A 26,895-nucleotide genomic window follows, 5' to 3' on the forward strand; every position below is an offset into this window, starting at 1 on the left:
GAGGCCAATGTGGCATACATTTTAGATACAGTGTCACAGAATGTAGAGCGCAGGATACAAATCATGTAAATCTGTGTATAATTGACTACATTAGTAATTTTTCATCCAAAACGTCTTGAAAAATTAGGATAAGCCTCCAAATAACATTTTCCTCCTAAATAATAATTTATTAAACAATATGATATGAGTTTTTATTATGATTACACTTATCATTAGTCTTTTTTTTCCTGTCTGAGTTTGAAATGTTTGAATCCGAATGCATCATACTGTATGTTTATTATGATGTTGCCATATATATATATATATATATATATATATATATATATATATATATATATTTTTTTTTCATTTATTTATTTATTTATTTATTTATTTATTTTTTAAATCCAAGCAGTACCTAAAGAAGACCATTTTAGGGCCGTAGTACTTTCCCCTTGTTTCCGATCTTTTTGATTGACGCTGAACATGAGTTCAGACCTTTAAGAAGAAAATATTGTCTCTAGATCACTGGAATTCTTCTTGGATTGTACGTAGCTTCGGGTTATGATTTGGGATTCGGGCGAAAAGAAGACCTTGCTCAAGATCGTGTACTGCAAGATTGTCCAAGAACTTCTGACGCATCGGTTTACATTTTAGTTTCTAAGAACTAGTGACATAATAATGCATTTCACCTGCTTCCTTGGAAAATCAGGATCGTTAGCCAGTCCCGCTAGCTAGCATTCAACAGTGGGAAGCTAGCACACATTTTGTTCAGCTCAAAGCATATAGCAGAGCTTTGCTACAAATTGCGAAAAACCACAATCATGAATGCAACCCCTCCAAAAAAGAAAAAAAAAATCTCATGAATCTATCTCAAACTATGATTCCAAACACTACTTCCAACTTGCTCCGATTTTTATATCGCTGCACAAAGGGGGGGCTAACATTTTGTTGACATGACCGATCTCGGGATGGACAGAGCGTGCCGATGATAGCAGACGGAGAGAGAGAGCAGAGAGGAAAGGAATAGAGGGGGGGTGGGGGGTATCTTCTTGCAGCCTGGCTGGAGGGTGGAGACTGTGGGAGCAGGAGGCGAGGAGAGGGAGGCAGGGAGGATCTCAGCCAGGGAGAGCAGGGAAGAACAGGACAGCGTGGATGTAAGCTCGTCTCCACCGGACTGCGTTTGTTTTGCCTTCACGTCGGGTAAACGCGCTGATAAAAAGGTACGTTTATAAAAACGGCTATCCTGGCGTACCACGGTGTGCTCTCGCCTGATTGATGACCGTGATGCTACTGGTGGGTTTACATCGGGAATCCCCCCCACGTTTTTCACTATCGGAAACAAATATTCTCTGCTGGATGAAATTCAAGAGGCGGGGGGGGGGGGGGGGTTGAAGCGGGCGGGGGTAAAGCTGGGATCATATCCGAACGTTTTCCTTCCTCGAGCGTCATGTCGTGGTCAGAGGAGAAAGGGGGATGGGGGGGGGGGGAGGGTCCGCTTTTTCATCAAGCATACACAAGTAAATTGAACGCAGCACAAAGGCACTGTCGTGCTTTGGCTAAATCTCTCCCGGGTCTTTGTGTAGCGTATCCGGACCCGTATAGCATTTAGCGTCTCAAGGCCAGTGAGATGCCACCGAGACAAAACGCCAGAGGTTAACAAGTGTTGCAAAACATCGGAGCCACAAACAACACCAGGATGGCGTTGGAATCGTTAAGGGACTTGACGATCCCTCAGGCTGGGATGGTGGTTTGTTTGCGCGATCCCGAGTTTAAACAGAAAAAGCGGGTTTGTCGGGGTCTGTAAACGGCCTCCGGGCCAGCAGGCTCGGAAGGCTGACGTTGAGCTAAAGGCTCCGACCTCGTTACACTTGTTTGCTCCTGACAAGTGTTGATTTTTGCGTTGGATAAGCTTGGCCGCGCAGCAGGCCAGAATTCAGAATCCTAAGACCTACATTACCTAGATAAGTCCAAATGGAAGTGGGGCTACTAACTGATCTTGTGGCACAAGGTCTAACCCAACCAAATCTTAGTTGTCCTTAGAGACAAAAACATCAAATGTTTACTCAGGTTTTACAGGTAGTCAAACCTGTAGAAAAGTCTAAAGTCTTCTTCTTACTGTCAAAGTCAAGATGTCTGGGAAGTCCATGTCTGACTGAATGTTTCTTGCTAATCCCCATAGCATCTCAAAGATTCCGACGGTCTGATTCAGCCATTGGTTTTAAGTGTGCTATGAGGTTTTATTTCAAAACCGAGTCCATAAACTGAGAACCTCATGCCTCCGGTTCAAGATAAGACCCACAAATGAAACTTGGTGGAACCAAGGCCGTAAAAGTAGCTAGTCACCAGGCCCTAGTTGTGCTTGGAGACAAAAATATCAACTGTTTGCTAGGGTTTTAGAGGTAGTCAAACCTGTAGGAAAGTCTAAAGTCTTCTTTTGACTGTCAACGTCAAGATGTCTGTGAATTCCACATCACCAAAAAGACTGAATGTTTCTTGCTAGTCCCTATGTCATTTCAAAGTTTCTGATGTTCTGAGGGAGCTATCGGTTTTAAGTCTGCTAACCGGTGTGATGAGGTTTTACAGTATTTGAAACCAAGCTCAGAATGTGACGACCAGACTTTTGACTAAGTTCAGATTCATGTCCAACACTTGATCCTAACTAGAGTCTTTCAATGTCCTTTAAACAAACGTTCAAACAAACCAGCCATGTCTTCAGTTTTCTTCTGGATATTTCCTTGAAAGTCGAAGCAGTCAAGTTCTTAGCTCTGCAACAGTCTGAAGGTGAATTGTCCTGGTTTGGTCCTTGTTATCTCAGATGTTTTACTTTCCCAGGACAAGATCCAGAGGCGTCAACAGATAAAAATCTTGGATGTTTCTTCGAGTTTCTGGGACAGTTTCACGTGGTGTTGTCAAGGTAAGGTCCACTTCAGAGATCTTTTGGTTTTTAAGGTCTAGATCTCGATGAGTCATCCTGGAACTGTATTTTACCTCTTTTGAGTCAGAGACAGGCTTGTGTTCTTGTGTTTGAATCCATCTATGAGTCTTTTGCGTTTCTTGCAGCTAGTAACCAGGTAATTGTGAGATTTTCGGACAAAAAGATCACTTCAGATTCTATGAAGTCAAGCCTGCAAAAAGAGCTAGAATCTCTTCAAAGCAAGTCCGTTGATCGATTGTTCTCCAGAGTAAATCCACGAATTTGTGTCTTCAAAACTCAGCCGAGTCCTTGGCTCTTAAGTGTTAAATTTTCTAGACTCAACTCTTTACATTCCAAGTCTTGGGTGAATAGATTACAAAACAGTCCCGTGAAGCCAACTCCTTGCGCAATTAATACGCCGCGATCTTTTTTTTTTTTCTGCTTTGTAGTCATAGCACGAACAGGAGTCTCCGCTGTTCTAGTCCATCCTATCTGTTAAAACTTGAAAGAAAGATCCCTCAGCAAAGCTCCCCCCCCTGCACTCTCAGCACAATCTAAACAAGGCCGGATGTTTGTCATATTGTTAACAGCCCAGCAGTCTGACACTGTTATTCTTGGCCGGCTGATTGGTTCCAGAGAAGACATGTGTTTATCTCCACTGCACTCGCAGCCGCACAGTTTCAACTTCTACATCCTAACCCGGAACCACAAGAGGGTCTTCTTACATGGCCCAAACTTTCCGGAGCTGTAATTCCACCTCGAAAACATAAAAGTACCCCTAAAAATTGCAGTGCTCTGAAGCTGCTGCTCTTGTGTATTGTTTCTATTCCACTAACAATTAATTAATTTTATTTTATTAATTCATCATTTTAAGAGTTGACGATTTAAAAATAAGCTGAGGTTATCAGAATTCTGAACGTGTGGTTTATGAGACATGTTCAACCCCTGGATCTCACTAGCCTGGCCTTATCACCCAATTTGGGCGGACTTTGAAAGGGTCACGATGTCATCAAATATAAATATTTTTACTTCCAACCCCCAGCCCTTTATCATCAGCCCTATCCATACATATATGGCAGTAAATGAGCCTGACATGGGCTAAATTTGACACCTATGGGGTGTCATTCTCGACCTCATGTTTGCAAACATTTACTGTAGAAAGGATGGCAGTGTGGCATTTTGAAAGTCGTCATTTTTTTGACAATCTGTGCAATATTTTAGCCTCCTAGTGTTTTTTTGGATGCTTTTCCTTTGATATCACACATCAAAAAGCCCGAGTTGAGTCAAAATTTCCCGCAGGGGTTAAACAGATAGGTGCTAGCTGTTTAATTGTGGCATTCAATTGGATAATTATTTAGCCATTTTTTGCTGTAAAATGTTAATATTTTGTCTATAATTAACCAGCAATTTTAAAGACTTTTTCAGCCAAATACTGTAGTTCAGAATATTTTGAAAAAAAATATATATATACATGGATTAAATGTCTGCACTCTTTAAAACGTAAAATTACGCTTTTGATTTCGAATGAGTTTTGAGTTTTTCTATGAACGTTTCACGCTCGTAGCATTGTTCTCGATTGTTTGCGGCCGCTTGAATCCAATGGAGAAGACGTAGCGGGACGTCGTCGTTTGATCTGCTAAACATAAGAGAGCACAGTTGCGCTCCCTGGAGCAATAAGCCTTCTTCCCGCTGCTTTCTCCACTCCCGGGAGATGCATCATTTCCTGGGCCACTGCCTTCCTAGCACCCCCCCCCCTCTGCACACCCCACCCATCCTTCTGGGGCCTAGATTAACCCCCAAGATACACCACAGTGTATATAATCCAGGATGGGCAAATGGTGCAGATGTCCGGGCTAATGGAAAGATGACGGGTGGCGGAGGAAAGCGTGGAACCCTGTTTTACTTTAGGGTATTTTTACCCAGCCGTTTTTCATTTCCCGGGCCACGTGCCAACACGATCGGCGTTTGTTGCTCGGTCAGTTAGTTCAGCGGAATGACTTCCCGCTTTATGGAGGACAGACGATTTCACGGGACCTCAAAGGTGGAAGCCTCTCGGGTGATGGGAACAAATGATGCGTGGAAAGCGAGCCCGCGAGCTAATGTAGCGTTATGATGACACGCTAAGTCCTTTAAATATCTTCCCTCGTTTGTCCCGAAGGGCCCCGAAAAAATCATCAGCTTTACAGAATCTGCTTTAAAAATAGTGATCGTTAGTTCAGTAATAGTTCGTTGTGGCATTGTGACAATTCGTAAACCCGTCGTATATCAATGATCCTTATAATAATAATAAATTGAACCCACATACAGTTTGTATGGATAAAACTGATGCAACTGAATAATTAGAGTCTTTGAAGATAAAAAATATTCAGAAATAACTTTAATTACTACGCCTTTGAAAGCATTTACAAAATTAGAAAAAAATGCAATGTGTATAGTTTGCAAAGTGTGTGCACAAGGGTTAATGAGACTGTGATCCCTCAGTCCTGCAGGTGGCAGCATTACGAGGAAGTCTGACAAACGCTCGGCGTTGAATCGTTGGTTTATCTATTTAGGTGAAGCCGTTTTTCTTTGAACGAAAGTTGACTTAAGCTTCACACCTTTGAATGGGAAAAACTCATATAGTGATCTTTGTCATGCCACTTTTGTGGCAAGGTGTTGGGATGTCGAGGGAGGGAGGGGGTGGTCTCTGTAGACCCTGGTAGCTTAATCACTCTTCCTCCGGGGTCCAGATGGCAGGACCGGGGACACATGTTTAATTACCACGCTGTGATGCCGCACCCCGGGCTTCGCAACGAGAGGACGCTCCCTGCCTGCCCGATGGTCTTTGCTTCTCTTTGACGCAGCAGAAAAAAATAGTCAAGCTAATTAGCTTGAGAAGGAAGATAGGGTTGGCGGGGGGGGGGGGGGGGGGGGGCGCAGAGTAGTACATATCAGAGTAACAGATTGTCAGTCTCGATGGGGCCCGCAATTACATTTTCCTCGGCGGAAGTCTCCTGTGGCGCTGATACGTGGAAACGTGTGTGAGTGACGCTGACCCACGCAACATGTGCTCCTATTCCTTAACCCCGAGAACATCCCATAATAGGAAATCTGCTGTTTCTTTAGTATGATAACAAACACCAAGAGTTTATTCCCTATAAGAGAGAAGGAAACTGACATTTTACTGGGCACCGCCACGTGCTGTCGACTGCTGTCAGATTCAGGCGACCTAGAACATTAAATAAAGACACAAGGAAGGAAGACAAGAGACTTTAGATTCTTGTTGCTCACGAGGAGAACGGAGAGTGATGTATTTGCAGTTACAGATCTCCTACCGCTCTGAAAGCATACTGTCGAGTCCCCTCTTTTTATTTATCAGCGGAAACCATAAATATATATATATATATATATATATATATATATATATATATATATATATATATATATATATATATATATATATATATATATATATATATATATATATATATATATATATATATATATATATATATGTATTTCCTTTTAATATACTGTTTTTCCAAAAGCAAGTCAAAGCAGTTTACTTTTGTCATTTTTTACGCAGCTGCTCCCAGTAGGGTTAACGTACGGCAGGCGGATGCCTAGGAGCACAAATAGTCACATGACCGCTGGCGTTCATCTCCTGTTTGTGTTTGCTGCGTCAACATTGGGCATGAACTACAGAAAGATGCTAAATCCCTCATTTTACACGTCTCCTTACAACGCCAAAGTGTACGTGAGTTTGTGTTTGCTCACTGAAGAAAGTTTATTTTGCTGGCAAGCGAGGTTTTTCTTTCTCTCTTTTTTTTTTTTTTTTGCTAATGGATGCTTTTCTGCCACGCCGCATCAGTGCGGGATTTACGACAGTCGGAATTCCCTTCCTCTGCAGATCTGCTCATGCGGAGTAATTGGTCCATTTATCAGAAGCATCAGACAGCGAGTGTCACGTGTCCGCGGACAATGACGGCAAAGGGAAATGGACGATGAACACTCAAACCAGGGGTGGGCAACATAAAGCGCGTGGGCCCCAAATAATAAATTGGTTCAAATTTGTTGGCGATATGGAGAGGGAGTTCCCTGGAAGATGCTTAAACTCTGCAAAATGCTCAACTAGCAGTGACAGGTTCTTTGTTTTCGGGAGACTTACTTAGATTGTGCACAGTATGCATTTTGGTTCATGAAACCATGACTCTGAAAGGCAGCACAAACAGAAGTGACAGAGTGACAGACAGTCCGTCAGTTTTCGCTGCATCCTGTCACGATAAACACGACATGCTGGAGCTATAGTCTGCAGTCACACGATTTCATGTTTTTTTTTCCATGCAGAGTGGGTCAAGTTCAACTCTGACTTGAGCTGCAGACACTGAGAGGAAGTGCGGCAGCGTGAGCGGATAAGGTAAAGACCGGCCCCTTTTTGTCAACGAATGGCCGCGCGGCGCCTGCCTTGAAGCAGCTGACCGCGAATTCACCATGTTGTCCATTTTGTCCTTTTATCGTGTCCCGTGATCTTTAATTGCTAGCACACACGCATTGTCATCTCATATGTCTCTTTGCCCTGAAATCACAAATGAACATGCGCAACATGAATGTTAGAGCATTTTGTTTGAAATGAAGCCCTCAAAAACAGCTGTAGTGAAATTTGGTGGGAACGTCTCAAGAAAATATCTTAAAAAGCCCGTCTGAAAAGCAGGAATGGCAAAATTAATTGATTAATCGAAAAGAAATCGATTTGCCAGCTATTCAATAATTATTTTAGCAATCAAGTAACCAGCTATAGAGCCACTGTTTACTTAATATTAAATAACAAAAATAAATAAATAATATAATAAAATAAAAGGAATTCAAGAAAATTTTCTAAAAAAATATTAAATATGGACATATATTTAACAGAATAAAGAATACCAATATTATAATGAAAAATAAACAGATCACAGAAATGTTGATTAAACAAATAGTAATAATATAAAATATAGTAAGCTGAAAAAAAGATACAGCTAAGGTAAAGTTACAGCAGTAAAATGTCGACAATACTCACATTAATAAAACAAAATTGTTTCTCACTTTAATTATATACTTTAATTAATAAATAAATTCAAATGTAAAGAAGGAAAGCGGGTGTGTTAGCATCATTCTAATGCACACACACGCACACAAAAACTGGAATTTAATTCTTGAATTCTATACTTCTAAAAAAAAAAAACCATAAAAACATCTTTGGCAGTGAATAAAGTAAATTACCGAAGAGTCATTTTTTTTTTTTTTATCTGGTGGGGATATTGTTTTTAGCATCATCTTCACACGTGTCATTTTATACGCTAACAACGTCCTCAATTTGCGTCGACACCCCAGAAACCCGAAAGCGCAAGGCGCTAACGATCCTCTGGCCCGTTTTCTATGTCTCTCCGGAGTCGTGAAACAATGACCTCGATACGAAAGATGACTCGTCAATCAAGCTCGGGAGGTCGACCCCATTTTCATTCGACGGTCGCAAAGGCGTCCTCGCGCAATTGGCAAAAATCGATCATGAATTCGTACGTAACGAAGCATGAATAAACATATAGATATGAAACTGAAATTTACCATGCAGAGAAGTGTGGCATATTCATTACATTTTGATCTGTTATATATGCAAATTTGAAGCAAAAACTGAGTGTTTGTCAAAGAAAGTTCAATTTAACGGTTTGAATTCTTTAAAATAAAACATAAAACATATGTCTTTTGGTTCAAAATTCAAATTAGCCAGGTCCGTGAATTAATTAAGTTGATGTAGTCGTCCACGTAGGGGTGGGCGATATTGGGCGATATGACGATATGAAACCGTCTTTCTATATCTGCGCGTTTCAGCACATTTTGACCGTCAGCTCGTTTTTTTGTCACGGACTGAAGAACAGCCACGCATCTGCTGCCACTAGAAAGTGACGTCATCTATATGACGTTTCATCAACCGTATCACGCAATCCCCCCCCCCCTGCTAAGCGCGGTGGTTTCCCCCAAAACTACAAATAAACAAACGTGAAGCATGGCGGAGGAAGTTGGACGCGAGTTGGCCACCAAGAGGACTTACGCGTCCATCATATGGAGCTGGTTCGGTTTCACTTGGGGCGACACCGATCATGCAAAAAGCAAAGTGTACAAGGAGAAGGCAAGTGACGGCGACGTTTCACCAACTTGTTGAGTCATCTTAAAATGATAACATCATCCCAGACGTTACAAATGAGAGCCTGTGGGATCACGAATGCGAAGAACATTTTATTTAGGGGGGGGGGGGGGGGGGGGGGATTACGTCACGCTCAAATGGTTTGAAGCAAATGGTTTGAAGGCGTAGAAAAAAAATCGTCGTTATCACGTTTTTTTTTTCGAACACGCCTATCTTTCTGCATATGCGCAGATTGAAGGGAAAAAGTGGCACGAATATGCCGTTTTTTTTTTAAAAGACATGACTTCCGGTTCTGCCGTAAATCAGAAACAATCACGGGTTTAATTATCCATAACATCGATATTTTTTTTAATTATTTTTACTGAATACAGTATTTCACAAAAAATGTATGAGGTGCTTTTTGCTTTAACTACCAGAAGCAGTTTTTAAAAAATACGTTTTTGACGTGCTGCTTTTTTTTTTCCTCATCTTGACCTTTGTTATTGTTTTCCTAAGATAGTTTACTGCTTTATCCTTTATATATATTAATAATATTTTCACTATTATATTTATCATACTATCTACCTAATTTGGATTTCATATTTTAAAAAAATGAAATGAATGATATGCAAAAATGAATATTTGCATATTATGCTATGTTAAATTGTGTCCTGTTTTTGAGTAAACCTTAGAAACCAAAGCTGTACAAAAAGTTTGATTCCTCAAGTAATCGACAAAATAATCAACAGAATATTATATATATAATTTGTATATTTAATTATTTCATGATTCTGTGTTGTATCGAGAACCAAACGTGCCAAAGTTAAAAAAAATAACATAATTATTATTTAATTGAACATTTCATTAAACGTTTCATTAGTTAAGTAATTTTTTCATTAAGTAATTACATGTGAAAAAGAAATAAATCAATGTTTCATTGAGTTTTTTAAAATAAATGATTAATTAATTTATTTATTGTGGATTTACATGAATCAATGCTTTAGCAAATGTGTCAGTAATTAATACATTACCAATTATTATATTTAAAAAAAAAAGATATCTCTACCTAAGTCTTTTGAAAGGAAGGATTTTCTAAAAAGGCCGGTGCGAATATATAAGTAATTCATTATTAAGCGACTATTGCTGCATGGAGTGTTTATTGATCCGTTTATAAAATAAGCGGGCCGGCGTTACTTCCAATGCGATGATCGAAGTGAAATGGAGCAGTGGACAAAGCGGTGCCCCCCCCCCCCCCCCCCCCCCCCCCCCCCCCCCCCGGTCCTCAACCCGCCTCCCACCAGCTGCCTAGCAACTGAGGCCATAAATAAAATGGCCGCATGCGTGCGATCATACAGCGGGAGTGGGTGTGTACCGTGCGGCGTACGACGGCGGCGTGACGTGACCACGTTGTTGTTCCGTGCGTGCAGACCGGGCCCATGGCGAGCAATAACACGGCCAGCATCGCGCAAGCCAGGAAGCTGGTGGAGCAGCTCAAGATGGAGGCCAACATCGACAGGATAAAGGTGAGCCCGCGAAGCCGGCGAGTGAGGAATTCTGCCTAGCAACAAGTGACAAGTGAGATGACCAGTTGAAGTGAGATTTTTTCTCACCAACAAAATGGACTCTTATTTGTCTATTTTTTTTTTACATTCATTTCATAAAAAAGATAAATGATTAATATAAAATAATTTGCATTAAAATGTTAATGTATTCATTGATCAAATTTGTACATTTTAGTTTAAGGTTTTGCATTTGCTTTTCTCTAGTTTTACATGTATACCATGTACAGTAGTATATATTTTTTTAATACTACAAAAATACAATTATAACAAATAAATATATTTTCCTGTCTTTTTTGCTTTCCGTTGGCATAAAAAGCAGGATGACAGCAGATGAAATTTTCACCCAAAATACGACTGGGCTGTAACACAGTACTTCCTGTTTCGTTCTACTTTGTTTCTAAATACACCATCCCCAACTAAACGAGTATGCCGCCATCTAGTGGTTCATACTAGAATTAGAGCTAAAGTCTTCCGTTGTTTATCATGGTTGATAGAAACTGGAAAAAACCCTTGATTAGATATTTTTGCAAAGTATTTTTCCCATGGATATTGAATCTACATAAATAAAGCGTATGAAACATGTTTAGTAAAATCTTGCCTAACTTTCTTTCCCATGCCCAGTGATCTCCTTACATTCGTACCGAGGCTTAACAGGCATGTGTCACTTTTTGGGGACAAACTTTGTTTTGTTTTACAAGACACCTCCGGCCATTCTCTACAATGCAAGTTTTCCCTCATGCATCCGCTCGCACCCCACCCCCTCCCCCACATGTATCTCTCCGCACACCTCTCTCACTCACAACCAAAAGCGCAAGAGTGACGAAGAGTTTTTGCCGAAACGCCCTCATATAATGCCATGACTTTGTCGAGCGGTGGTTTAATTTTAAACAAAAGTTTAAATTCATTTTGGGGGCTGAACAAGACCGAGTATTAACAGGCTGTTAGAGCGCTTTCGATTCCACGTGAGGACCGGGCATGGGAGTGTTATTGCAGTACATTGTGTAGGCGCTGCTGTATAGTGAGGGGCTTCAAAAACTTACAAAATATATATGTAAATATGAAATAGTTTCACAATAATTTTAAACCCCACATTTCAATGAAGGATTTTACGTTTTACCTAACATTTAGTTTTTTGTCCCTTTACGATTTTAGGTGTCAAAAGCAGCAGCGGACTTGATGTCCTACTGCGAAGCGCACGCCAAAGAGGACCCGTTGCTCTCTCCGGTTCCCGCCTCCGAAAACCCTTTCCGGGAGAAGAAATTCTTCTGCACCATCTTGTAAAAAAAAAAAAAAATGGCGACGCCACCGACGCCATGCGCTGGAAAAGCTTTGAACGCGGACGTTGTGGCAGGGGGGACGTGGAAAGTATTCGGAATCCCATCCGTGGATGGCGAGTGTCAAAGGGTTTGTGGTGGCTTTTTTTTTTCCAGGGGTGAAGCATGTTGAGGTTCAGTGCTTTGATGCTAACCGAGTGAAGATGGACGACTCTTCAGGCTGTGACGTGTACAAAACTAGTTAACTTTTTGTGTTTTTTTTTTGTTTGTTTGTTTAGAGGCGTGCGCGTGTGTATGAGTGTGTGTGTGTGTGCGTGCGTGCGTGTGCTCGCACTGTAGGACTGCAAACCTCTCTCCCTCCGCTAGGCGCCACCTGGCGGTTGAAACTATGATTTAAGTGGTTCCTCTTACCTGGATATATCTTTCTATAACTATGTGATTTCTTTTATTTTTTATTTTTTTAAACATCCTTAAATTTAGTGACAGCTTTTCAGTGGGATGTTTTTGGAACACTCGATGGTGTGATTTTTTTTTTTTCCTCGACATAACAGTGCTGAGTAATATTATCAGAAACAAACAAACAAAAAAACTAATAATACGTCTAAGGGACGTTCTGTTTAATGACAATGTGAACAAGTTTGTCTTATTTCCCCGTCACGCAAACCTTCTTTCTACTCTTTGTACAAAAACAAAGCGATACGCGAGTAAAACTGTGATGTGCTGTAAACTTTGGTGGTCTCTAAAATTCTTTGGGTCCCCTGGAAATTGCTATGTAAAAAAAACTATTACTAATACAACATTTTTTCTTATATAAAAACAATTGAATAAATCACAATTGTCAAAATACAAACACCAAAATGACCAAGTAGCAATTTATAAAATACACAATTACATATACATCGAAATTGCAACTTTAAAAAGGTATTTACATAAAAATGCTAAAATTAATGCAAAAAAAAATAGTAAACATATAGCACATCTAATGAAAAAGGGTCCATGGGTCTCCTCCAAAACATTTTTTAAATAAAGAATACAATACTGAGCCTAGTAACTGAATTGTACAACTGTCATTATTTGCAAATAAACTATTTATGCAAATAAACATTTATGGTACGTAACAACAAATATTCATGCCGTTTTGCTAGTTAGCTAGCTCTTAGGACGAAAATAATCTTACCGCCCTCTAGTGGCTACTCGCTGAAACTGCAACAACTTGATAGCGCACCAACGCTTTTTTTTTTTTTTTTATAAATGGTATTTACAATTAGCCAACAAAAAAATTTCGGTTTATCAGCGAGGACGTGTGATGACGCCATCATGGTAAGTAACTCGTGAGAGTTTTTTGGGCTTGATTTTTCCTTTTTAAATTAGCGTTAAAAAAGAACACACAGGAATGAAAACCAAAATGTGTGTTTTTCTAAACACTGCTCAAATGTTTTTATTGAGGAAAAGTAAAATGTAAAAGGAAGAAAAGATTACTGTCAGAAGTGGGATTCGAACCCACGCCTCCAGGGGAGACTGCGACCTGAACGCAGCGCCTTAGACCGCTCGGCCATCCTGACATACAGTAACAAGCAGAAAGATTATATAATTAAAGGTCAAACCAGCACTGTACGTACTCATGATGAGCTTGGATTTTTTTGTTAAAAAGAGAAATAATTTTTTAAAGGAAGCTCCTAAAATGGCCCGCCTGTTGGGGCCTTGGATGGGCTGTTCCACAAACGTGCAATTATGTAACAAGCTGCTGACGTCTGAAATTCTGGGTTCCACACGTTGGGGCGTGAGGACGCCATCGATCTCCCTTCTGCTTTTCTCCACTAAGAACCTGTGAGTTCACGTCCTTACGATTGCACGTTTGCGCATGTCAGTTTTGTGGCTTTTACTGTTAGCTATAGCGTTAGCATGTAGCGTATAGCATGTGCTGTTTTCGCGACTCCGCTTGAGTTCTCGCGAGAGTATCCCCAGCCGTTTTGTGTTAACCCGTCCAAGCAAGTGTCTTCGTTATCTTGCTTGAATGAGTTTAAAGTACAAGTCTGGAATTTTCTACAGCGTCCGTTTGGTAAGACCAATATATTCACCGAGCACGTGTTCAAACGAAAACGGATAAAATAGATATCGTTATCGCTTTTTCTTTAGCCCAACACGACAACAACATTTTGGAGTGTCGAAACAAACATTGAAAAATATACTTCCGGTTGCTGTGTTTTGATTCTTTCTTATCCTCAGCCTTTTCGTTTGTGTCCACTGTTGTGTCCATTTTGTCTCAGAAAGACAGAAATACCTGAAGGTGGAAAAATGATACTGCTTATATTAGGGGTGTCAAACTCGTTTTTGCTCTGGGACCACATGGAGGAAAGTTTATTCTCAAGTACAGTATATATTTGTGATACACACCGGCCGGATTCCAATTCCCATAGCAGCGGTCAACTGTAAATATAATGTTGTAAACAATGTATATAAGAAAATGGATAGTGGGTTAAGATAACGTAAAATAACTCCGTTTTTGGTTCCAACCCAGCAACAATTTTCCTCATTTTGCATGAAATGAATGGAAAATTTATACGTTCTTTTTTTCCATCGGTGCATTAATACATATTTAGTATAGGACACATTAGATTAATATAAAAAAACAACATGATAAATTAATTAATTCCAGTGGAAGGAAATGTCCCAAACAAACGATGTGGTCATCGTCCTTTTTTTGTGTTCTCTTCAGAATGGCTTCCGCGCCTCCAAACAATTTCTCCTGGGTGGATGAGGGCAAAGTGGCCGGTCTGGCCCTGCCCCGGATGACGGCGCACTACCAGTACCTCCTGGACCACGGCATCCAACACCTGGTGTGTCTGTGCGAGCGCAAGCCGCCCAATTACGACACGTGTCCCAAATTGCGGCTGCATCACATCAAGATCACTGACTTCACGCCGCCCTCGCCGGCTCAGATTGATCAATTCCTCGCTATTGTGGAGGAGGCCAACGCCAAAGGAGAGGTACGAATCTGCGGAAAGTTCTACGACTCTAATTTAGTCACATTTCTAGTTGAGATAGACCGAGGGCTCATTTATTGCCATTCAAAATCGGACATATTGTCAATTTTGGGCACATTGAAATGTTTTATCATGTATTTCCCCCAATTTTTGAATTATTTCTTTTAATGGCAACTCGTGAAGGGCGCGCAATAGAAATGTATCTGTTGGCACCCCAAAACCACCGATTGGCACAGCTTGGGTTAGCCTGAATTCCCAGAATGCAAAAGTCCTCAAAAGTCATAACAATCCAATTATAATATAATAAATATTACAATTGCAATTACATAAATATATATACAGTGTAGTTACTTTTGCTTTTATTGCATTAAATATACTGTATGTATGTGTGTGTGTATATATTTCATTAATTAAAATGTTTAATTAAATGTTTTATTGATTAAATTTGTTTTTCATTAATTAAATAGGAAATAAATCGATGTTTCATTAAACTGTAGTTTCATGAAACCAATTAGCAATGATTATATTTAAAAAAATATATTTAATTACCCATATTTAATTATTTCATGGTGCATTTATTATTTAATTATAGCACTTTCAGTCCGCCAGAGACTATAAAACACGTACCCCTATTTTGAGAAACGCTGATAAAAACAACAAACAAACAAAAATCAGAATAACTTGTTTTTTGATTTGGTCGCACTGACGCTTGTCCCGCCCCTTTCTAGGGCGTGGCCGTCCACTGCATGCACGGCCACGGAAGAACAGGCACCATGCTGGCCTGCTACCTGGTCAAAACGAGGAACATGTCCGGCATCGACGCCATCAACGAGATCCGCCGACTGCGATCGGGATCCATCGAAACCCACGACCAAGAAAAAGCAGTGGTACAGTTTTATCAACGTGTTAAATAGGTAGAGGGACAAAATAGTGTCCACCATATTTGTGAACGTCATGAAAAAAAAAACCTTAACACTCCTCTTAATCACATGCCTTAAAAAGACTTGTAATTGCTTAGAACTGCCAGAAGAGGACAGCAAAACACTTTTTTATTGCCTCATTACAAATCAACGGCCAAAAGTCTCACAGGATTGGGTCCAAGAGAACTAGAGATTTTTGCAAAATTTGTGATATAAAATCATGCCTAATAGACGGCAAAAATATTAATGAACTTGTGTGCAAAACATAAAAGGACGGAGGTTCAATTACAACAGCTACAACAGATTTTTCATAATACTAAAGTTAAAAAAAACGCATACAGTTCATGCTAGCTTCTGCATATGGTGTATTTTTTTAATTTAATTTTATTTCTTTTTTTTTTTTATTTTATCTTAACTAAAATATATCCATGAGTGATTTGAAAGTAATTCTGCATTTCTCATGCATGGCTGCGGCTGTGTGTTATTTTGGGTTAAAATAAATGCTTCGTGAGAAACAAGTTATGAACACAAAAGAAGACCAAATAACTTATTTCCACTTGAATGGCCATATTCTACATATTTTTTTCCGGTTTGCAACATTTTTTAAAATTTTCGTGAATTTAAAATGATGTGTTGAAAAGTGATCAGTAGGAACGGCAACATTGTAGCATACAAGTAAGCAGTAATTTATGTCTATTAAACTGCCTTTGAAAAATCACTCGAGCACTGCTAGCTAGCAGCTAATTTATGCTAGACTTGTTAAATGTTGTCAACTAGCGTCATAATTGTTTTGTTTTTTTTTTTCCAAATGTGATTCACTTCGGAAGCAAAAGTTTGACAGGAAAACGCATGGCGTTCCAATCTCGTCCCATCTCTAAAAAGTATCGTAGCTAATTCGCGGGGAATGCTACGTTTAAAAAGAAAAAAACTTAGATTGACCTCATTTTATTTCTTCAAATGGTTGCACCAAATATGACAAAAATGAAAGTTATCGGAGGATACGAAGATCAAGTGGAATACCATAGTAAATGTGATGTTTAGGGCACAACCCAAAGTTCGATAGCTGGGGTGTCAAAAATCGTATAAGCTTGCGGGCCACATGGAGGAAAATCTATTCCCAATAAGAATCATGGTTTATATTCATATAAAACATCAAATGTATTATTCTTTTTATATCATGTCCAAAATAGAAGATCACTTTTAATCATAAAACATTAACTTCACTACTAAAATCCTCTTGCGGGCCGAAGTAAACCCGTTTGGGGGCCAAAACCGGCCCGCGGGCCACATGTTTGACACCCGTGCTCTATAGTGACTTAACTTCTTGAGCAAATGTTACGCTTTTTTTACGCACTGGATGCCAAAGAAAAGAGACGCTGACGCTCCTTGAAGGGTAGCTTCTCAGGGGCCGACATCCTTCGCGCTGAGTCTTCTTGACATCTGCGGATCCAAATTGGGATTTATTCTTTTTTTTTTTAAAGTCAAACTTCTCAGGGATTACTTTCATGGTTCACAAAACAACTTTTTCTTTAGGACTCACTCTGGAAGCACCGTGTTGTCTCGTAGCCGTCCACTTGATATGTAATCTGCCCCCCCCCCCCCCCCCCCCCCCAAAAAAAAAAAAAAAAAAATAGGGACAACAATAAAATCATGCAAGCAAGGAAAATCATGTTCTGAATGAGGTTTTCACGAATGGAATACCTGTTTTTTCCTCTTTTGGGCTTTTGGGCTGCTCTTCGTTATCGTTGTTTGCATTCATTGGTGGGTTTTTCATTTTCTAGAAGACACAACAGATTGTATACGCTGTTTTACGCTGTTAGCCTGCTAGCCTGGCCTTATTATCACCCAACTTGGGCTGACTTTGCTAGGGTCATAACATCGTCAATATAAATATATTTTTACTTTCAACCTCTCAAAATGTTCAACGGCATCCATCTTATCCATACATATATTATTTTCTTTTGAGGGGAGGAACCTACGCCCCTTTTATGTCCAAAAATTGTAAACAAATGAAATAATTGCAAAAGTAACTCGGCTGTACTTTTATATATTTATATGTATTAAAATAGGAATATTGTATTAGGACTTTTACATTATGGGAGTCCAGGCTAAGCCAATCATCAAAGTCACTGAAAGGCTTACAAATGTCATAAATTGGCCACTGGCGCCACCCAGTGGTTTTGAGGTGTCAACACAAACTTTTCTACGGCGCCCCGTTTGCGACGGATTCATGCAAAAAATTTTATTTACGGTCAGCGTGGCAAATGGGGGTTTATGTTTCAAACTATGGAAATTCCTTTGATTTTTTTTTTAGGATCAATGGAGCTGAAATTTCCTGCAGATTATTAAAACATGGCAGCATGATATTTCTATGTGATTGCAGCTGGACATACGAGATTTTGTGTACAAAAATAATCATTGTCCAAATTTTGGACCATATAAAACACTTATAATTACAAATTTTGAGATGCATTTTAATAAGATTTATAACATAGATATAGACATACCTGAACTCTACTCTCCTGCTCTTGCATCATCACGCCGTCCTCGTCGTCGTCCTCGTCGTCGTCCTCATCCCGTTGCTGGATCTCTCGCAGCAGCTTCTGAAACTGCCACTCCAGGCTCAGTTTTCCAAGTCGCTCCGCCTCCTTGGCACTGAGCTCCGCCTTGGCCTCAAGCGCCCTCACTTCCCGCTCCAGGACCTCCACGTCGTTCAGCTCCTTGGTTACCCGGAGGTCTTTAGGCTCCGTCTGCTTCCGCCGGCTCGCCGGTTCTTGGAAGGAAACGTGCTTGGTGGGGGAGATGCTCACTTGAGGTTTTGCCGAAGGATGCCGGGAAAGCCGCGACGGCCGAAGTGGTTTCGCGTCGTGGACGGGACTCCTCTGATGGAAGTGTCCGTTTGCGACGCGGGCTTGATTGGACCTCAGGGCCACGAGGCAGGCGCCGTATTGGAAGGTGCTGAGCGGAGGGTTGGCGTGAGAAACCGCCGAGCGGGTCACAGGGATGTCGATGCGAACCGGCTGGATGGAGGGCGTCGGCGTGGGCTGTTGTGAAAAGGGGGTCCTCCAAACGCCCGCGCGGGTGCCCGTCTGCCCTTTGAGCCCATTGCAAGCGTCAGCCAGCACGCTTTGGGTGGAGACGCTCGGGCGAAGGTGCGAGTGGTAGTTTTGCCTTGCTCCTCGGCCCTGCCATGTAATCTGATTTTTGTCCACAAGGGGGCCACCTGTATCCACGCTCAAGTTCTCTTGCGAAAGGGCTTGACGCTAGGCATAGAGAGAGAAATATTTTTCATTGATTTTTTTTTATTTTGCAAATGTCATTCAGATTGTTGGTCTGTAATTCTTTTTTTTCCCCCTTCTTTGACGCCATTAAGTTTTCATCCAGTGCTTTAAGTGGGAAAAACCAGAGTCGACTGTTTAAATTAGGCAGTGGGTAAGAGCAGGTTATTCAAATGAATTGATTAATTTCTCTACAGGTAATAATAAATGCAAGGATAAATAAATCAAATGTGAGTTCAAAATGTCCAAATGCATTTAAATCCACCTCATTTTTTTGTAAGCATGCGAGAAGCAACACTCTCATTGTGATTAATTTGTTTCAAATTGTTCCGTGTTAATATCTGGACTTAAAAAAAAACGTGAAAATACGTCCCTGGCATTGAATGAATTAAAATTCCTCACTGCTTACAATATTATGCAAACTAAAATGAGCAAAAAGTATTTTAGCCAGATTGTTCTATTCAATCCTGCAAATAACGTATGATTCAAATCAACAAAATAGTAATAGTTTTTTAAGATACAATTAGATGGTACAATCAATGTTTTTAACCCTTTAAATACTAAAGTAGCAAAATAGCACCATGCAGCAAAACTTTATCTCATAGGTGTGTGTGTGTGTACGTACATATATAGGTGTGTGCGTGTGTGTGTACCTATATATATATATATATATATATATATATATATATATATATATATATATATATATATATATATATACAGTTTCTGCCCGAATGGTTAATAGCAGTGAAGAGTCACGTTTTTACCATAAAGGTCTTTTTGTTGGGAGCGCTCTGTCCTCCCAAAGGCCTCAAAGACACCTGAAACATTTGCTGCGGCGGGCTGGATGCAGGTGTGTTGTGGTCCTGCGATTTGGGGGTCGGGAGCGTCAAATACTCGCGATGAAATGTCTAGGAACAGACGAAAAGGGAATGAATGTCTGACTGAATGTTTGGGTATGTTATTGAGGGGGGGGGGGGGTCATACATCAGCGCAGAGGTTGGAAACGGACTTGTTTCCTCGCACATCTCGGTTGGCGAGCGCATCTCTATCCTTGAGGGGAAAATCTGCCAGGATACGCAGGGAAAATAAATCAGATACTAAAAATAGCACGCTCCATGTGACACCCATTTTAGTGTGTTTCACACTCATCACAAAGTCAGAATGGACATCACCCACCGGCCATGCTGGGGTTGGAGCGATAAAATTGACGATACTTCTGCATGGTCTGCGCTTTGTTTTTCCCGTCGTGGCCTTGCTGAACCCCCGGCTGCTCCAGTTGAGCGGGATTCTCGACAGCTTGCCGAAGAATTTTCTTACAATCGTCTGTGACTGTAACAATGAGTATATCAATAATAATAATATTTACAGTAAATTTCAGACGATAAGCCTCTACTTTTTTCTCACGCTTTGAACCCTGTGGCCTAATAGTCCAGTGTGGCACATCTGCGTTTTGTTTTGTTTTTTACTCTTAAAAGTGTGGCGTAACTGCGTTTGTTTTAATAACCACAAGGGGGCAATCTCCCATTAGACAAAGATAGCCTGAAAAAGACTATCCAAAAATGATTTTGAGTTTGAACTGAGTTTGTACCTGCCTCAATGGTGGCACTCTCCACTTGTGAAACTCCAATCAGGCATATTCCTGTTGTGTTGGTGCAGTATTCTGTTATGTTAATAATATCTTGCTGCAACTCTTATGTCGAAACATGCAGGCATGATGATGTTGCAGTTTTGTAAAAACGTTTATACATCATATATATACATATATATATATATATATATATATATATATATATATATATATATATATATGTATATATATATATATATATATATATATATATATATATATGTATATATATATATATATATGTATATATGTATATATGTATATAGAGGGTTTTTACCAGTGGTAGTGGACTGGCCCAGAAGAGCACCGAGTCCGTGGAAGCTGGCGCCAAACTTCGCCACTTGCAAGGTCACAACAGGGCCGGTTTTCATCATGATGGCGGCCGCGCTAAACCAAACCAGTCCAGAAATCAAAACGCAGAAAAAAATCCCCGTAATTTGCGAGCGTTTGATGCGAGCCGGGTCACTACCGTTCCTGGCTGAGGCCGAGCAAGCTTTGACCGTCCACGCTGAGCAGCTGATCCCCTGCCACCAACAGACCATTCTGTAAAAACGGAAACATTTCAGAATCGGTACCCCACCTCCTTGGAATGACCCGGGTTTGTCAGAACCAACCATCTCAGCTGGTCCTCCCTTGACAATGGACTTGATGTAAATCCCAAGGTGGTCTTGGCCCGCTCCCTAAGGCGTAATTACACCGAGGATGCTAATCAGATCAGACATTTGGCGCGATAGCAGCTGTGTTTGCGCTGGGACCGTTTGCGAGAACATGATTTTGTCAGCGTTGCCACGGTTACCTTGGCAGCCACAATGCTGACCCCCATGCCGCTGTTCAGAGGTTTCTTCAAGGTGACCATAACAATCTCTGGCTCTTTCTGGTTGTCCTTAAGATATGAAAAGAAACGATTTGTTTTTAATATACGGTACCAATCAAAAGTTTAGGAACACCTTCCAGGTCACTGGTTTTTCATTAACCCTCCACACTCCAGTCGACGATGCCCTGTGTCCTGCATGTTTTCCAAGTATTTCTTAGCAACGCACATGTTTCAAATGATTAGCTCATCAGCGAGCTCTGGAGGAGATTCGTAATGGACATTTGAATCAAATGCGGTGCAAAGAAAGACTCGAAAAACATGCGGGACCCAGGAAATCGCGGACTGGAATTTAACGCTTAAAACGACGGTTACGACGAAGAATTGAGAAAATGTTAGTCAAAATAGAATGTTTTATCATTTGAATTACCTAAATGTTTTACCTTAGGCAGGCTTTGCAAAAATAAATGAAAAACACTGCCTTCATTGAATGACGCATGCAGACAAATACATTTGCTAGGCCACGCCCCTTAACCCTTTCACTCCTGTTGGGCCAATGCACCGCACAGCAAAAATTCGCAGTGGGTATAGGAATTTTAGCAAAAAGATGAAACGGCATTCCAGCAGTTCATTACACACCAATTTACACATTCTAGTGGCGTTAAGTGTTGTGTTGTACTGCAGAAATATATTGATAAAATGTGCTATGTATGTGTGTGTTAACAGATTACAGGTGATCATTTTCACCTTTCTGGCACGTTTGTTGTATATTATTATTACTATTATTATTATTGTAAAATACCAATGGAAGAACAAAAGAGCCTGTAACCTAATTTATGGTAGAGGGAATTTTTTTTAACTAATTTTCCCAGTATCCTAGACTAAACAAGTAATATGCAAGTTTTAATTTTTTCTGCTCAATAGTCACTATCAGATTTTGTTTCGTGTTGTATATACCAAGTATGGAGTTCCCGCTTCAGTGAAGAAGATGGTCCAATCACCTTTTGGGTTCTGCTGGGAGGTTAGATAGCAGAGCCCTACAAAGGAAGCGTGACGTTTGATTTTGTCCAATTGAAATCCTGTCACGTCCATTACCTCTCTGGCAAATGGGCTCCAAAAAGTCCCGAAAGCCGGGAGGGATTCCCCTCACGTTGTCGCAGGAGTATCCCCCATCCGGCAGCAGGAACGGCAGGTGGAGGTCAAGGTTCTCCTCCAGCCGGACGTCTCGGCCTTCCCGGCGAATGAGGTTGTCCGCCGAGGCCTCTGCGGCCGCGACCGCGGCGGCGATCAAATCCTGTCAGCGGGTTAGTAGACCTTACATGTTCCGTTGATAAAGCAGGTCAAAAGGAACAATTCCAACTCTAGGAGGTATTATAACTAAGACGGTCACTTTAGTGGTGAATGTTGGTCGTGTTTTTATTTTGTCTTACCGCTGGGATGCGGGGCTCATTGGGGGCGTAAAAGTATCCACTTAACAAGGTCTGCAGCTGCAGGGAATTCAGTTTAAAACAGGTATTCTGGATCTCTTTCGCATCTTGCTTGGTGTATTTATTCATGGTCAGGAGCGTGGTTGCCTGTGTTTAAAAAAAAAAGTATTAGAAATAATACAGTGAGTTTGCTGAAGTTCTTTCAAATCTTGAAATCTTGAAAATCTTTCAAGGGGTTTACTGTCAAAAAAAGCCATGCTATTCCAAAAGCAGAATTTGAGATTCATCTCCTGTTTGCTATGGAACAAAACCCAACCTGGATGACGTGTCCCAGGTGACAGTCAGCAGCCAGTTCCAGGCCCTGCCTCTCGGCCCAGGCTTCTATGCCGGTCAACCTCTGGCGGAGGGCCGCACCCCAATAATGGGAGCGCAGACCTGGTGTGCTGGAGTCTGGGTCCATGAGGTGGTTGAAGAGCCAGGTGCTGATAAAGTGGAAGAGTTGTGAGAAGATCTGAATGGCCAGAGCCGGGTTGACCTGGTAGCGGCGCAACAGCGACATGGTGTTCATCAAGGTGTTCAGCACCTTCTCTGCAATGGTAGCGACACAGAAATCAAATAGTGAGATGGCAGATCAGAGATCAGTTTGCCACGTAGATCAGGATCAGTCTTGGACCATTCCGCTCTCCAAAATTGCTTCAGTTCAGTCAGATTCTAAGGATTTCTGGCTTGAATCATCATGACAGTATCTCAATGGGGTTCAGGTCAGGACTGTAAAGTCTATTTTCTTCTTCTAAAACCATTCTGAAGTTGATTTACTTCTGTGTCATTGTCCCGTTGAAGCATCCATCCTCTTTTAGCTTCAGCTGTCCGAGAGATGGCCTTAGATTTTGCTGCAAAACATCTTGATAAACTTTCAGGTTCTTCTTCTTCTTCTCACGGTTCTTCTTGACTTAACCAGTATCCAACATGTATTCCATCCAAGAACACATTTTAATTTTGCCGGTGTTTTACATATAGCATAATACTGTTTAATATTGCTGCAATGACACTTAGTTAAAATTAACTAGTAATGTGGAAGCGTCAGATATTTGTGTTTGGTGACGTCTCTCAGAAGGATGCTCTTACCTATCCCAGCAGGAAGTGGACCATGTTGCTCTGGATCAATGAAAAAGGTTGGCAAATTCTTGCTAAGCTCAATCTGCACACACTGAATCAGGTTCCTAGGGTGATATAAACACATGGAATAAAAAACGGATTAGTTTTTCATTAATATCGGAAGTCGAGAGCATTTACCTGTAAGCTTTGTGCACAAGATGGGACAGATCCAGTTGACTTTGCTGCGTGAGCCTGCTGAGGTCCTTGTCGTGTTTGAAGAAGTTTAGCAGCTCTGAAGTATTAGCCATCCAAAAGGCAAGTGCTCCGGCGATATCTTGCTGTCTCTGAAAGAATAACGGGACTTTGTTAGTGTCCGTCACTTCTAACCGGAACTGGATCATTTTGTAGTGAAGACCACACCAACTGAGACCAAGACATTATTGAGACTAGAGAGTATCAAGATGGAAAAGACTTTTGGGGGTTGAGACTGAGACCAGAAGAGAAAAACTCACAAAAAACCCCCACAAAATTACCAGTATCGTTCATTGCTATACAATAAAACTCAAATCCAAGTAGAAGACACCAAGAGGTCAGTGTTTCTCACTGATTACTGTAGTGGCCTGGTCTCGACTGGTCTTGATCAAAGATCCAGTCAACCCTGTTCCAGACCGAGACAAGCCCCAGTAAAATAGGCTTTCGATTCAGTGACGAGATCCCGGACCCTTAAAATGTAGTCTCGAAACCCTGACCCATCCTGAGAACTACAAAACTCGAGATCAAGTCATGTGCAACCACTCTCGAGTCTTTACAATTCTCAAGTCATTTTGTCCGGGTCAAGTCCCAGATCATCAAAACATTGGCTCAAGTTCCAAGGACTCCAGTTCCCCATCCCTGCGTCAAACACTGAGTGGATTTAAGAGTGATAATAGTACATTATGTTCCTGGACTTGCCTGGATGACCTTGCTTATCACAGCCACCATTTTGTCTGTGATGAAGCTCACGCCGCCAATAGACGCGTCCGGACGGCGCAGCGCAAAGCGGCCTGCGGCGTAGAGGGCATACGCTGGCGAGAGCTTGAAGTGAATTGTGGAGCTGTTGGCGTAATTTATGACCGCCGTCAAGAAGGCCTCCTCCACTGAAACGTCACGTGTGGAAATTAGAGGACACCGGGACACGCAGAAAATCACATTGCACTGGATTTAAAAAGACCTGCATAAGACTGAAACAAACTTTTCTTTCAAAGTTTTTTCGCTTGCTAAGGTAGCAACACCAGTCAGGTTCTGTACCTAAAACATCACTTTTTACTTGTGAAAAATATGACATCTCTGGCTCAATATGTTAGTTGTAAAATTCCCAAACTTTGTTACACAGCTTTGCGATTAGCTAAACCCGCAGTCCACTTTGCGATTAGCTAAACCGGCAGTCCAAAGTCATGCTAACGAGCTAGCACAGACGCAGGCTTTTGTTACGATAAAAAAATTCACATTGGTTTGCAAATATGTGACCTGGCTAACGAAAAAGTGCAAAATTAGCTAGCAACCTGAAAAAAAGTTCAGATTTGACGGAATTTTTTTTCACGCTATTAGCTAGCAGTTTTTAGGTTGACACAAGACATGACACATTGGCCACAGATCATTCTGTGAGGCCACCACGTCAAACAATTCTCTTAAATTAGGTTCTATGTTACTTTTACAAATCTGTATTGTTGATAATCCAGTTTAATTAATTCTACTCACAGTGATCGCAGAGTTGAATTCCAAGTGGTAAACCGAGCTGATGGAAGAAGTCAGGTGCGGAACCGTCTGTGTGGGTTGATAGTCATGTAATCAATGAAAAAAATTATAAGCGGAAGCCACCGTCCTTATCGTATGGAAACGGATGACTTACTTGTGTCCGCTTGACACTCTTGTTGTCCTTTCATTCCTGTGCACAATTCCGGTGATTCCGTTTTGCCGTTCGATAGGTTTTCGCTTTCCCTAGATATTTTTTTTAACAAGTAAGGGTCTTCTTATAACTGTTATGATGAATGTTTTTTTTTATTTTACCTGTTGTTGTCCTCTGCAGCCCTGTCAGACACTTTGTTTTTGTTCTTTTTGTCTTTTCTGGACAGTGTCCTTTTGAAGGTTTGTATCACGCCCCCTTTTTCTTTGCTGTGGCAGGTCTCCTTTATTAGTCACAAAGATTTTGTTGTTTTGAGAAAATATTCAAGCGTCTTTTTGAGGTTGCGGTCAATGGACGATACCTCGGGTGTCTCCTTGCTTTGCTTGAGTACGAACCGTCCTTCCCGGTTGTCCGAGGTCCAGTTTAACTGAACCACCAAAGGTCTCTCATCCGGGTCCAGTTTACGCTCTTGTTTTGCAAACGAAGCAAAAGTTCAAAGCAGGACCACTTTTGGACCGTCACGTTAGTATCTCACCTTTTTTGCCGTGGATCTCGTACAAGGAATAGCCAGTGCTCAGCATTTTCATATCGGGTGGGAATTTCTCAGCTAGACTTTCAACCACCTCGCCGGTGGAAGCGTCGCTGCAAAAACGCAGGCACTTGGTAGCGACGTTTCCCCCGGCATGATCTTCTAAGTAGAAGCGCATCACACCCTGAAACACCAGATTCTGACAACAGCGTGTAAATAACACACCTGTTTCCCACAATCGTAGATTTTTGCTAGCCGGGTGTCCGATCTAGAACGCGTTAACGCAGTCCTCGCTAGCTGCAAATTACTTACTGCGTCCGGTTCGCTTATTTCAAACAAGTCCAGTCTGTTGTTGTTCCACTGTCTGATGACGCGGGCTAACTTTTCCCGTTCTTCCTCAGCCGGCATTTTACTCGACCGAACGTTGCCTCGAGATGATTTCCAGAATGGAGAGACAGACTCTCGCGACTG

General features: G+C 41.1%; 3 protein-coding genes and 1 non-coding gene across 6 annotated transcripts; 2 read left to right on the forward strand and 2 right to left on the reverse strand.

Moving 5' to 3' along the window:
• The first annotated feature begins 1,034 nt into the window (after nt 1-1,034).
• Nucleotides 1,035-12,595, forward strand: gng2 (guanine nucleotide binding protein (G protein), gamma 2). 2 transcript variants are annotated; one of them, XM_088433725.1, is made up of 5 exons: nt 1,035-1,202; nt 2,815-2,896; nt 7,223-7,292; nt 10,460-10,555; nt 11,747-12,595. In XM_088433725.1, exons 4-5 carry the CDS (start codon nt 10,469-10,471, stop codon nt 11,873-11,875), a joined length of 216 nt encoding a protein of 71 aa, XP_088289851.1. In that variant the 5' UTR covers nt 1,035-1,202; nt 2,815-2,896; nt 7,223-7,292; nt 10,460-10,468; the 3' UTR covers nt 11,876-12,595. The 2 variants fall into 2 exon arrangements, with proteins under 2 accessions (XP_088289851.1, XP_088289850.1); XM_088433724.1 differs by lacking the exons at nt 1,035-1,202; nt 2,815-2,896; nt 7,223-7,292 and adding an exon at nt 8,897-9,038.
• Nucleotides 12,596-13,347: 752 nt separating this feature from the next.
• trnal-cag (transfer RNA leucine (anticodon CAG)) lies at nt 13,348-13,430 on the reverse strand. The gene has a single exon. It is a non-coding gene; the product is annotated as a tRNA-Leu (tRNA).
• Nucleotides 13,431-13,596: 166 nt separating this feature from the next.
• On the forward strand, nt 13,597-17,374 carry dusp23b (dual specificity phosphatase 23b). Of its 2 annotated transcripts, none has more exons than XM_088433552.1 (3): nt 13,597-13,695; nt 14,585-14,855; nt 15,581-17,374. In XM_088433552.1, the coding sequence occupies exons 2-3, from the start codon at nt 14,586-14,588 to the stop codon at nt 15,764-15,766; spliced, it is 456 nt and encodes a 151-aa protein (XP_088289678.1). In that variant the 5' UTR covers nt 13,597-13,695; nt 14,585; the 3' UTR covers nt 15,767-17,374. The 2 variants fall into 2 exon arrangements, with proteins under 2 accessions (XP_088289678.1, XP_088289677.1); XM_088433551.1 differs by lacking the exon at nt 13,597-13,695 and adding an exon at nt 13,812-13,927.
• Nucleotides 16,702-26,852, reverse strand: afdnb (afadin, adherens junction formation factor b). Its single transcript, XM_088433550.1, has 24 exons — nt 26,737-26,852; nt 26,431-26,623; nt 26,257-26,363; nt 26,060-26,178; nt 25,902-25,990; nt 25,751-25,816; nt 24,965-25,149; nt 24,212-24,357; nt 24,044-24,138; nt 23,235-23,506; nt 22,922-23,065; nt 22,587-22,785; nt 22,449-22,528; nt 21,477-21,563; nt 21,295-21,360; nt 21,150-21,223; nt 20,958-21,067; nt 20,230-20,382; nt 20,038-20,117; nt 19,818-19,961; nt 18,280-19,035; nt 17,474-17,549; nt 17,313-17,358; nt 16,702-17,212 (listed from the first exon to the last, which is right to left on the reverse strand). Exons 1-24 carry the CDS (start codon nt 26,830-26,832, stop codon nt 17,119-17,121), a joined length of 3,477 nt encoding a protein of 1,158 aa, XP_088289676.1. The 5' UTR covers nt 26,833-26,852; the 3' UTR covers nt 16,702-17,118.
• Between the last annotated feature and the right edge of the window lie 43 nt (nt 26,853-26,895).

The sequence above is a fragment of the Hippichthys cyanospilos genome, chromosome 14 (genome assembly GCF_059441005.1).
Source record: "Hippichthys cyanospilos isolate Australia breed blue-spotted pipefish chromosome 14, RoL_Hcya_1.0, whole genome shotgun sequence".
Taxonomy (NCBI): Eukaryota; Metazoa; Chordata; class Actinopteri; order Syngnathiformes; family Syngnathidae; genus Hippichthys; species Hippichthys cyanospilos.

Bases quoted from the DNA above. Each gene is read 5' to 3' on its own strand.
- gng2 (XM_088433724.1), top strand. From the start codon at position 8,916: ATGGCGGAGGAAGTTGGACGCGAGTTGGCCACCAAGAGGACTTACGCG. The intron at 9,039-10,459 runs GCAAGTGACGGC...CCGTGCGTGCAG, and splicing joins GCAAAGTGTACAAGGAGAAG to ACCGGGCCCATGGCGAGCAA. The intron at 10,556-11,746 runs GTGAGCCCGCGA...TTACGATTTTAG, and splicing joins CCAACATCGACAGGATAAAG to GTGTCAAAAGCAGCAGCGGA.
- dusp23b (XM_088433552.1), top strand. From the start codon at position 14,586: ATGGCTTCCGCGCCTCCAAACAATTTCTCCTGGGTGGATGAGGGCAAA. The intron at 14,856-15,580 runs GTACGAATCTGC...GCCCCTTTCTAG, and splicing joins AGGCCAACGCCAAAGGAGAG to GGCGTGGCCGTCCACTGCAT.
- afdnb (XM_088433550.1), bottom strand. From the start codon at position 26,832: ATGCCGGCTGAGGAAGAACGGGAAAAGTTAGCCCGCGTCATCAGACAG. The intron at 22,529-22,586 runs GTAATGGACGTG...CTTCCTTTGTAG, and splicing joins GGAGCCCATTTGCCAGAGAG to GGCTCTGCTATCTAACCTCC. The intron at 21,564-22,448 runs GTATATACAACA...TCATATCTTAAG, and splicing joins AAGCGGGAACTCCATACTTG to GACAACCAGAAAGAGCCAGA.